At 38.6% G+C, this 13280-nt stretch overlaps 1 protein-coding gene across 10 annotated transcripts in view; it reads left to right on the forward strand.

The window, feature by feature from the left end:
- Positions 1-13280, forward strand: part of TRIM9 (tripartite motif containing 9) — a 76996-nt gene that overhangs the window by 32783 nt on the left and 30933 nt on the right. For all 10 annotated transcript variants that reach the window (XM_063440366.1, XM_063440370.1, XM_063440367.1 and 7 more), the window contains exons 3-5: positions 5137-5259; positions 7975-8085; positions 9509-9662. In XM_063440366.1, the coding sequence (XP_063296436.1) occupies positions 5137-5259; positions 7975-8085; positions 9509-9662 (388 nt within the window). The remainder of the gene's footprint in view (positions 1-5136; positions 5260-7974; positions 8086-9508; positions 9663-13280) is intronic.

The raw sequence follows: 13280 nt of genomic DNA on the forward strand, positions 1-13280 counted from the left end.
CGATACACCAGCACTGAAGAATTTGCACGTTATATGAATAGAACATCTCCGAGTTCTCATTGTCAACTTTCTCCGATTAAAAATATTGTCATGCACACAGTAGTTCAATATGCACTATTCTCCAAAATAGTGTCAGACAGGGTTCCCAAAACATACAGCATGGGTATCGTGTTAATCCTACGTGTTTCGTAGGTTTGCACCTACTTCTTCAGGGCTATAGTACGATCACCCACCCTCCACGCTATTTTAAATGTTCTGAAGTTAGCGGTTTAGCTCCCCTCTGCTCCTAAACCGAGCTACATCAAACTGAATTCAATACATTATATTCAAAACAATAAATACATATTAACTAAGAGTAGCACGTAGTTTGTTAAATATCGTCTCAATACATTATAACAAACTATATATATATTGTTGCAACTTTAATGATTAGCTGCATAGAAAATTTTTTTATATCTTTATATATATATATATATATATATATATATATATATATATATATATATATATAAACACCAAAGGAATATGAAATCCAGGACATGTCACTTGATCCTGAGGAAGGTCCCTGCGTGGACTGAAACGTTGATCTCTTTCACTTAATGGAATAAAGAATTTTTCATTGCAAAGACCGTGAGTGCAGCCCTGGATTTCATATTCCTTTGGTGTTTATCTACATCCCCATTAGGACTGGCACCCGGCAAGTACACTAAATGCTTTAATGCATAAGAATTTTGAGCGTGAGTGCAAGGATTTGTATATTTTTATATTGATATATATATATATATATATACTCATTGTACAGCGCTACGGAATTTTCTGGCGCTATATATGTAAAATAATAGTACATACTAGATATTTCATAAATGCAAGTCTTAACATGTTTGTTGTCTATTTTCAGTGTAAATCCATTAAATAAAACAAATACCATTAAATCAATTAAAAATACATAACTTTATACAATTGTTTGCAAATAAATAATCCGAATAATTAAAAAGCTTGTATTTAAACCTCCGATTATAAAATGTAGCCAATTTAAAATCCCAGTACAGTTCTGTGGGTCTTAAAATGTTAAATCTACCTCCTTCTCTTTGGGTGGGTGCAATTATTTACAAACGTTTTACTCCAAGACCCCAATGTTTTAATCATTTTATCCTGAGCAATAATAGGCCAGTGTTTCCATAGGGTATTTTTAACTTGTTAGCTGCAGTGTTCATTTTGTCGACTAACAATTTTAGTCGACAATTTCTTTTAGGTTTAGTCGACTACAACTGGATTATTGCCAAAATTAACACTGGTTAGCTGCTGCATTAAAAGTGATTAAATTGGTTCTGTCCAAAAACATTGTCTTGTCTCCTGTCATTCTTAGTATCACTATGTGTGAACGTAGTTCTGTCCATTCGCATAATCTCTTCTTGATTATGATTTAGCCGATAAGAACTATAGTGTTTGGATATAAATCTCGCAGTGAGTTAATTAATTTCCTCCTTCAATTCTTGAGGTCTACTACGTTGACTTTGTATTGACTTTTTGGAATATTTCGGATCCATTTTGAATGGTGTCCACTGTGAGTAGTAAGAAAGACATTTCAATCTTTTGAATGTCTATGGGTGTCTGTGGTTTCCCTTCTTCAAAAATCTTCATATATCCGGGGAGATAAATTCCTGCGAATTTCAGACCCGTTTTATTGCTGTTTGTATATTGTATAAATTGTTCTAGATTTTCCTAATTACCCTGCTATATTAGTAGGATATAATGTATACATTTAGACATTATAAAAGAGTATATTGTCACAAAATGGATTGTTTTTCCAAATATAATATGTTTCCCACAATTCCATAGTAAAGTAGCATAGCCTGGTGCTAACTTTGTCCCCATGGCTGTTCCCATAATTTGTAAATAAAACAGATTATTTAATTTAAGATAAATATGTTAGAAGACGAAGGTAGCACAATTAAGAATAAACTCTTGATGTTTAAGGGTCAATGTGTTCTTTTTAAAAAAAAATCTCAATACCTCTCTTCCAATATGGTGGGCTATATTTATGTATAAGGCTGTGACATCCAAACTCCGTAATAGTTATCCTTTAGAGCCATTTATATCAGGTGTAAGGCTCAACAGATGGGATGTGTCTCATAGATGCAACCGAATAACCATAGGCTGTAGAAAACAATCTAAATAAGTTGAGACATTACTAGTAAGTTAGTTTATACTGGATATGATTAGGGGCCCAGGGGGGTTAATCATACTTTTGCACATTTTGGGTAAGTGATAAAAGATAGGGATACTGGGAAATTAGGCAATAGAAATAGATATTCCTTCTTTATTTGAGAAATCCTTCGTCTTAGCTAAATCTAATAATCCCTTCAGTTCTTTGGAGTGTTGAATCTCTGTAATTTAATGCATGTTTGTTCATGATCCAAAAGTCTATAAGCCTCCCTAGTATAATCCTGTCTGTTCTGTATAACAATTGCACCCCCTTTATCAGCTCTCTAATTTGAGTTCGATCATTATTTTGTAAATTTGTAAGGGACATCCTCTCTTTTTGAGTGAGGTTATTGTCATTTGTTCACACATGTCCTTAATGTCTTGCAAAACTAATTCTCAAATATCCCCCTTGGCTGCGGTAAAAACTATGCTTTTAAACTGAATGAGAAGAATTTAGAATCCACTATGTTATATACTTATGCACATAATGTAATATTATATTCTACTAATTAAATGTAATTATTTACCACTGAGCACAGTCTAAAGAGACCTTTAAACTGCGTAAGGTTTGTGGGGAGCTGATGTGTGAGAATTGGGGTGAGCGAACCTAAGGCATAAGAGCTGCACGTGGTATATGGGAATTAATAGGGGCAAGGGGCTTGGAAACAGCTGATGCAAAAGGACTGAGAAGGGAGGTAACCCCTCGAGGTATTAGGGACTATGGATCTATGGGGATCAAACGGTGGAGCTATTACTGAGGTCACAGAGATCACAGGGTCACTGTTCTAATACACTTTGACACTACGATGCATTCCAATACATTTTACCTGAATCAATAAAAAAGGGCCTCTTAGCTTACGTTAAATAGTATAACTTAACTGATCACAATACTTCCGAAGAAGAATTATCAAAACTTTAAAATACGCATCTGACACTGCACAAATTCAACAGCAAAAAGGACTCATTGCTCCCACCTGTCTATCCTCCCTTATACACAAGTATGTCCCGTCTAGGCCCTTACGCTCTGCTGAAGATTCCTCCCTTGCAACTGTCACTAGTCTAATACTATCCTTACCTTGTTGTGTCATTTTACCCTATTCCCTCTAGCATGTAAGCTCATTGAGCAGGGCCCTCAACCCCTCTGTTACTGTGTGTCCAACTTGTCTGGTTACAACTACATGTCTGTTCATCCACCCACTGTAAAGCGCTGCGGAATTTGATGGTGCTATATAAATATCATAATAACAATCATCATCTCCAAACGTGTCTGTGTTTGGCAATGAGCAAAACAAAATACCACAAACATCTCTGCCGAGTCAATGGCAAGTAAAAGCAACCTTAACTATTGCGCACCAATGAAAGGAAATAAAGTACAAATAAGCACTGTAACAATGTAATAACATAGCATAATAATAACAACAAATAGGTGTACTGGACATTATACCCAACACAGCTGTAAAACCGGGTCAGACAGACAAACCAGATCTTTCATAGACATCCATTTTGTTTGGCGTTAAAGGGACACTATAGTCACCAAAACAACTTTCGCTTAATGAGGCAGTTTTGATGTATAGATCATGCCCCTGCAGCCTCACTGCTCAATTCTCTGCCATTTAGGAGTTAAATAGCTTTTTTTAAATGCAGCCGTAGTCACACCTCCCTGCATGTGACTTACACAGCCTTCCAAACACTTCCTGCAAAGAGTCATCTAATGTTTACACTTCCTGTATGGAAAATACTGTTTAATTTAGAATTATTTATCTCCTGCTCTGTTAATAGCTTTCTAAACCCTGCAGGTATGCAATTAAAGTTCAATTTACAGAGCAGGAAATAAAAATTTTACAGTACGTTACATCTGATTTAAAGTGAAACCATTTATTTTCATGCAGACTGTGTGAGTCACAGTCAGTGGAGGTGAGGCTATGCCGGCATAAAAAGAAACAAAAATGATATAACTCCTAAATGGTGGAGAATTGGGCAGTCAGACTTCAGGGACATGATCTATACACCAAAACTGCCTCATTAAGCTTGCAATCTCAATGTATCAATTTCGAGATTGTGAAATTTACAAAGGTGACTGAAGTTTTAAGTGAATGACAATTTCTTACTTTAGCCACATTACTGTTAGAAAACGGTTCTAACTTTTTTGGATTGTAATCGCAATACCATCAAAAGTCAAAAAAGTTACCTGTTCTGTCACTGGATTGTGATTTACTGCTTAGCTAGTTATTCTGTGTTTTTTTTTAGTTTTTTTTTTCATTGATTGTTATTACCTCTTGATTTTGATCAGTGAGTAATTATAACAATAATAATTAATAAGTAATGAATAATCAACTTATAGATAAGTTATAGAGAGACTGGCCACTTAGAATCCTCCCTGTTCTATGTTCCCTGTCTCACGGTGTAGGATATTTACAACATTCCATTTAGAATCCCCTGTGTTTGTACAGGGTGGTCCCTTGTTCAGTTGTGTATTTCTCTAGATTTTACTATTTTAAAAATGATTTTAAAAGCTTATCTAAAAATATTACAATCAATGCCATTATTTGCCTGCAGAGCTTACCATCTAACATCTCTGCTTCCATATTCCTTATTGGGTCATTGTATAGATCAGGCATAGGCAACCTTCAACACTCCAGATGTTTTGGACTACACCTCCCATGATGCTTTATCAGCATTATGGCGGATGTAGTTCACAACATCTGGAGTGCCGAAGGTTGCCTATCCCTGGTATAGATCCTGCACTGTATCGAGGGCTGGAGAGTTTTGTCATTGCTGATACATCGAATTGTTAAAGGGCATTCTACATGGTATCTGGAATTGCAGTATTAACTCTGTTTAGAGAAGGACCCCTTTAATATCGCTGACCCGTTGTAGTGTGCAGTGTAACAGTGATGTATCATTTATCCTATTGGTCTGTGTATACTGCAGGAGAATAGCGTGGAGTTTGAAGCCTGTCTGGTCGCCCAGTGTGACGCTCTGATTGACGCGCTGAACAGGAGAAAGGTTCAGCTTCTCGCTAGGGTTAACAAGGAGCACGAGCACAAGCTGAAGGTACGCGGCGTCTGATGGAATTAATGTCTTCGTTCATAACGTATGAAATAAACAATATTTATATCTTAAAGCAGATGTTAATTTATATTATAATAACTTATGTCATGTTTTCGTTCTAGAAGTCAGTAAATGGTTCACAATCCTTTAATCTTAAAGGGACAATCCAAGCACCATAACCACCGAGGTGTACGTCTTATTACATATCATGCAGCGTATCGTACAGATTACCGTACAGCACATTGTATTGCATTCATACAGGGTATTCAATTCTAAGCACCATAACCACCGAGGTGTACGTCTTATTACATATCATGCAGCGTATCGTACAGATTACCGTACAGCACATTGTATTGCATTCATACAGGGTATTCAATTCTAAGCACCATAACCACTAAAGCGCACTGGCTGTAAGGGGGGGGGGGATTACGACCCCTCAAATCCGCTAAACAATGGTTTGACAGAGAAGTAAATTTGGGGTCAAAATAACAGATTTGGAAAAAGTCATCAACTCAACTCACTGTTTGCGTATTTTTTCTGTTTAGTTTCAGTTGAAATGAGTGCTCAAACCTTAAAGGACCACTATAGTGCCAGGAAAACATACTCATTTTCCTGGCACTATAGTGCCCTGAGGGTGCCCCCACCCTCAGGGCCCCCCTCCCGCCCGGCTCTGGAAAGGGGAAAAGGGGTAAAACTTACCTTTTTCCAGTGCTGGGCGCGGAGCTCTCTGCCTCCGATCCTCCTCCGTTCCGCCCCGTCGGCTGAATGCGCACGCGCGGCCAGAGCTGCGCGCACATACAGCCGGTCGCATAGGAAAGCATTTACAATGCTTTCCTATGGACGCTTGCGTGCTCTCACTGTGATTTTCACAGTGAGAATCACGCAAGCGCCTCTAGCGGCTGTCAATGAGACGGCCACTAGAGGATTTGGGGGAAGGCTTAACCCATTTATAAACATAGCAGTTTCTCTGAAACTGCTATGTTTATAAAAACAATGGGTTAACCCTAGCTGGACCTGGCACCCAGACCACTTCATTAAGCTGAAGTGGTCTGGGTGCCTAGAGTGGTCCTTTAATGTTTACTGTGTTGCCTCTATTAACAAACTGGTTTTGTTTCTGTAATAAATTATCACAGTGTGCGTCTCTCTTGCCTGTGATCAGTGCAGTTGTGGAATGAATCTGTGTTTCTCACAGAAATCTTAAATTATTTTATGAGACGTGGAGAATTGCCAAAGGCAATCACAGACGAATCTAAAATTAAATTTAAAAGCAATTACAGCTTTTCTTTTCTCCACTGGCATGTTCTCATAAAAAGGCCCTAGGTGACTGTTTGACTGTTCTTTGTGACCTGTCGGTAAATTGATTCCCCCCTCACCCTCCGCCCCGAACCCAGCTGCCAACCTGCTAAATGGACAGAGAGGGAAAGATAAATTATAGAGAAACTGGCCACGTAGAATCCTCCACGTTCCCCGTCTCATGGTGTATCTGTTGATATTTGCAACATTCTGTTTAGAATTCCTTGTGTTTGTTAAAGGAATACTCCAACCGAAAAGCAGTATGTTCATAAAACATTGGTTTTGATTAGTATATTCTTTTTTGTGGTGGTCCTCCCCCCCATGCAAAAAAAAAAACCAAAAAGGTTCCTGGACTGATGTCACTTCCCCCATGGGAGGGTAGGTTGACGGGAGGACATGGCCATGGGGGAGGATGCCACCATGCGATGTCTGGTGCCAGCTTGATGTTCATTCTGGTGTTAGATGCCAAATTTGCACCTAGTTCACATTAGCCAGCCTGGAACAGCCTGGTTCCCATCTGGCTAATGACGCCCCAATGTCGTGGCCAGAGTTCGAGTTTTATAGGAGTACCTTGGGCAGCAGAGGGATTCATTTCCTTCTGTGCAATTTATAGCGAAATTCTGCACAAAACATAAACTGTAGTGGTGATGGTGCTTGGAGTAACTCTTTAAAGTAACGAGTCACTGATTTCCTTCTTTAGGAGTTACAGACGGTCATGTGTTACTGGATCACTTTCTCTCCAGATAACATAAAAGGCCCCTCCATAATGTCCTGTTTAGTGCACGAATATTTAAATTGAATAGTTCATTTTCTGCCCTCACTCCATCCCTGCTATACCATTATATAACGCAGGTAACAACGTAAGCTGATAATGCCTTTTAATGGCAGTGTATGTAAAGGATACCTCGTCCAGGGCATCGTTGGATTAATCCATCACATGTTATGGTTTATCTAATCCCTCAGTCAGTTTGCAGATTATTTTGATCCATTGGAGGTCAAATTTCCTATAAATGGGATGGGCTATAACAAGATCCAGTATGAAGGCAAGAGTTATAATATGGCAGTAAAGATGATTTACATCCCATATCTACATCCACACCCTTTCCAACGGGGTAATACTACATCGTGAAACAGATTGACAGAGGATACTGGACAAACATAGAATTATATTCTGAACAGATATCTTTAGGTAGTAACAGTATTTTATCCTGATCACCGAATGAGGTATTATAGTTACATCGGCTAGAAACATCACTAAATATGAATATTCTGCAAATATTAAGTTAGTAAACTCTGCCCCCTACTGATTGGATATGAGTTTACATTTGTTCTTTTGGGTTTATATTTTTAGATAAATTGTTTTATTTTTCGATGTTTATACTTATTAACCGTAATATGGTTTAATATCTACTGCGTCCGGTCTAGGTTGTGCGCGATCAGATCTCTCACTGCACTGTGAAACTGCGCCAGACCACAGGATTGATGGAATATTGCCTCGAAGTTATCAAAGAAAATGACCCCAGTGGCTTTCTGCAGGTGAGCGCATGTTCCCATCGTCTCGGACGTGTGTGGGAGATGTATCAAGGCAAAAGAGGGGCAATTCTGGGTTTCCATGGTGACTGCTCCGTATTTAGCGCATCACTCAGAATAGCATCTGTTTGTGTCTTAATAAATCTTCCCCACTGAATGTTTAATGAGTTTCATGCTCATGTAAAACCCACAATAAGAGTATATTTATTACCTCGGATGGAATGTTTTAACATTGAATATTTTTATCGTATGTGGAAGAATTTGTTGATAAACTAGCATTATGTATTGTGAGCCATTCTGGGGACTGTACCTTAAAGGGTTAATTTTATTTAAAACATTAACTGGAGTATCCGTTCCTTTAACTAAAGTGTACTTAGTGCTTGACATTTTGCTACTGTAAAGAAAGTAATCAGAAATGGCGAGAGCATTGTTTAGAAGATCAGTGTATAATAGTCTGTGGGGTGAATCATGTACAAACAATGTTATAATGTATCAGTTACACCATAATCAGTACCAGACGGACCGAGGAGACCACAAATTTTGAAACAGATTAAATTTCCAGCAAGTTTTATTCCAGCTCGCTTATTTTGGCGTAAAATTCCCCTTTTAGTGAATTTTCAGCGGACAGTACTAAGACCCAGTATCTTTGTGAATCCTGGTTACATTGCAGATCACAGTGCTACCATTAGACGTGACGCAGACAGGCCGTGTGTTCCTTTGACTAGACATAGTTCAGGCAATATAGTGACCATTTCCAGTGACTGTCACAGTCATGCCTTGCTTCCACAATGTCTGAGAAATATTGAAATATTAAAATGAGCATAGCTACAAGTGTTGTATTTAATAAGTCCCAAAACTAACCTCAAATTAATTTCTTCATCCATCAACCTGTTTCACACATTTATCCCTCTCTCTCAATTCTCAATCTAGCTCTCTAGATCTCTCGATATCTTTCTTAGACTGTCACTCTATAAATCTCGCTCTCCCATTTTGTCTTTCTGTCTCTCTCATTCTGTCTGTCATCTTGACATGTCGATTATTATTAACCAGGATATTTTTACCTTTTTTTTTTTTTTTTTTTTTTTAAATAAACATAAACTGCTTTTATTAATGGTTTTTAAAGTAGGATAAAAAAAGATTCTGTTCAGAATAGTAGAGCGATGTGGGACACATTGTCACACTATGAGGAGGTAAATATCCCAGGGCCGGACGTAGCTGTCACTTATCGATGGAAATGTAGCGGCTGGGTCGATGTTTGAATATTAATACTTAAAACCTTGTGCCAGGCAACAAATGGCTTATCTTATGGAATTAGCATATATTGTAATAGATTTCATTTGGAAAACCGCAGAGTAACTTTGCCAGCAAGGAATTCATCATCTTATAGTAAAATCTCTATATATATCTAAATGGATTTATCTTACATTAGATTTCAGACGCCCTTATACGACGAGTGCACCTCACCGAGGACCAATGGGGAAAGGGAACGCTTACTCCGAGAATGACAACGGATTTCGACCTAAATCTCGACAGCGCGCCTCTCCTCCAGTCAATTCACCAGCTGGATTTTGTGCAGATGAAAGGTAAGTACAAATAGCACCGTTCGTAATGTATGTATGTAGACAGAATGCTAGACTTTAGGGGTTTGTCTGAAATGTGAGATGTGATGAATGAACAATGAAATTAAAACGATTGCCCTTAATAAACAGCCATGACAATGTGTGCAATTGGAGAATTTTTTCAGTGTGAATATTTTGGTTTAAATCCTAGAATAAAGGAAAGAGGAAGGGCCAAAACTAAGCCCAAATGGAGAGTAATGGGGGAGGGAAGTCCCTACCTTTTAATGATCCTAAAGGAAAACACAAAATATATAAAATAGATAGGCAGGGCGCATAGCGAGCAGCTGTCTTAGTATTATCCCCCCAGGCTTGGTCCAGTATTACTCCCCTGCCTATCTATTTTATATATTTTGTGTTTTCCTTTAGGATCATTAAAAGGTAGGGACTTCCCTCCCCCATTACTCTCCATTTGGGCTTAGTTTTGGCCCTTCCTCTTTCCTTTATTCTACTATTATCTAAGGGTTATTCCCTATGTTGGGAGAGTAATTTTTTGAAGGCCTCTGGCACTGACTCATTGGCCACTTTATCTGACCTCTGAATCGGCGCCGTTATTACTTTATTGGTTTAAATCCTGCATTCACCTTAATTTCCAGTTTATTAAATAAATCCCCTAGTTTCTATAATGCCGTCAAGATAACGGTCTGAACACGTGTACCCATTCAGTGCTACCTTTAACATCTGCTTTCTTTGTGAGATCTACAAATAGACCACTGTGGTCAAACTAACAACTCTATAAGCTGATCAGCCGCAACATTAAACCCACTAACAGGTGAAGTGAATTACTTTGATTATTGATTTGTTTGCTGCGTATGGGGCTGCGTAGCTGCAGACCAATCAGAGTTCCCAAAATGCCCCTGTTCATTGCTGAAAGCACCTTCAAAGAGGACGTGAGCATCAATTGCACCATGGATCAATGGAAGAAGGTTGCCTAGTCTGATGGCCAAAGTGCGAGTGCATTGTTTACCTGTGGAACAGATGGCAACAGGATGCACTATGGGAAGAAATCAGGTCGGCAAAAGGGGGCAGCGTTATGCTCTGGGCAAACCTTGGGCGCTGGGAAACCTTGGGTCCTGGCATTCATGTGGATGTTACTTTGACACGTACTACCTACCCAGAAATTGTTGCAGACCACGTACACCCCTTCATGGCAATGGTGTTCCCTGATGTCAGCAGGATAATGTACCCTGCCACACTGCAAACCTTGTTCAAGAATGGTTTGAGGAACAGGATAAAAATTTCAAGGTGTTGCCTCGGCCTCCAAATTCCTCAGATCAGATTGAGCATCTGTGGGATGTGCTGGAACTACAAACACGATCCACGGAAGCCTGACTTCGCAACATGCAGGACATAAAGGATCTGCTGCTGACGTCTTGGTGCCAAAAACCACAGGACACGATCAGAGGTCTTGTGGAGTCCATGTCTCAATGCATTGAAGCCGTTTTGGCAGCAAGAGGGGAACCTGCACGACATTAGGTGGTGCTAATGCTGTGGCTGATCAGTGTAATACTTCACTAATCTTTGGCAGAGAATTATGGGAGTTGTAGTTAAGGTGAGGTGGCGGGTTGCTAGGCAGAGACAGATGTATCAAGATGAGATGCAGTCAGTAGTTTCTATCTGAACAGTAAGGGAATGGTGTCTGTGAAATGGATAAAATTGGAACAGAGGGGGCATGATTTTGCGTATGTGCTGCTTGGGAAATGTGGGAGCTGTGTGGGTACCGTGAGTGATTGCTGCTGCGTAGGCAATGTTTCTGAGTGTGCAATCATAATGTCACTCACAGATCCTTGCATTCCTGCCAGTAAGGCATTGGAAGAATTTGTATTTAATTATTTCTAATTAGAGTGTAATGTGCAGGCCGAGCATCGAAGCCTTGCTGTCTGGAGAAATCACATCTGGATCTGTCCTGTACGGAGACACGTTTTATTTCTACTGCTAATATTTAATGTAATTTAAACATGAGCACAAGAGAGTCATTGCCCATCATAAATACATGCTTACATTTGCACATTTTGTTTTTCTTTTTTTAAATGACTAGTTGAATCTTCTTGGTGTTACGTTGTATTTTATAATGTTGAAGTTCTGCCTTAAATTGCAGTGTGAATGGTGTATACATGGATAATGAAATACTGAACGTGAAGGTTATTAAGAAAAGACTGTCCTGTCTACTTTCCATATCTTTTTCCTTCGTGATGCTGGCATGCTTTACTGAACGTTACTGTCAGCAGAGAGATACGTGAGGCCCACATACAATAACTGTACTTAATATCAAACTGGACTAGAGAGAAATCCTTAAATAACCTCATATGTCTAAAGCCTTTGGGTTCAGTTACAGTCCTCAAGATCGTGCCTATATATGGTTATCAGACCACGGGACAGCCAGTGACATCAAATGCATTGTCAGTAAAAAAATAATATTGGATTAGAAAAATCTCTCGGTGACATCACAGAATGGCTGGGTCTGTTGCATTATGGAACTCCTTCTGTGACATCAAATATTACCTGGGGTTATAGAATTCCTTCTGTGACTTCATAAAATGCCTGGGTAATGGGGTTATAGAATTATTCTGTGACATCACAAAATGCCTGGGTAATGCGGTTATAGAATTATTCTGTGACATCATAAAATGCCTGGGTAATGCGGTTATAGAATTATTCTGTGACATCGTAGAATGTCTGGGTAATGAGGTTATAGAATTATTCTGTGACATCATAGAATGCCTGGGTAATGGGGTTATAGAATTATTCTGTGACATCATAGAATGCCTGGGTAATGCGGTTATAGAATTATTCTGTGACATCACAAAATGCCTGGGTAATGCGGTTATAGAATTATTCTGTGACATCATAAAATGTCTGGGTAATGAGGTTATAGAATTATTCTGTGACATCATAGAATGCCTGGGTAATATGTTTATAGAATTATTCTGTGACATCATAGAATGTCTGGGTAATGAGGTTTTAGAATTATTCTGTGACATCATAGAATGCCTGGGTAATGCGGTTATATAATTATTCTGTGACATCATAGAATGTCTGGGTAATGCGGTTATAGAATTATTCTGTGACATCATAGAATGTCTGGGTAATGTGGTTATAGAATTATTCTGTGACATCATAGAATGTCTGGGTAATGAGGTTATAGAATTATTCTGTGACATCATAGAATGCCTGGGTAATATGTTTATAGAATTATTCTGTGACATCATAGAACTTCTGGGTAATGAGGTTATAGAATTATTCTGTGACATCATAAAATGCCTGGGTAATGAGGTTATATAATTATTCTGTGACATCATAGAATGTCTGGGTAATGCGGTTATAGAATTATTCTGTGACATCATAGAATGTCTGGGTAATGAGGTTATAGAATTATTCTGTGACATCATAGAATGCCTGGGTAATATGTTTATAGAATTATTCTGTGACATCACAGAATGTCTGGGTAATGAGGTTATAGAATTATTCTGTGACATCATAGAATGCCTCGGTAATGGGGTTATAGAATTATTCTGTGACATCATAGAATGCCTGGGTAATATGTTTATATAATTATTCTGTGACATCATAGAACTTCTGGGTAAT

The sequence above is a fragment of the Pelobates fuscus genome, chromosome 13 (genome assembly GCF_036172605.1).
Source record: "Pelobates fuscus isolate aPelFus1 chromosome 13, aPelFus1.pri, whole genome shotgun sequence".
NCBI lineage: Eukaryota > Metazoa > Chordata > Amphibia > Anura > Pelobatidae > Pelobates > Pelobates fuscus.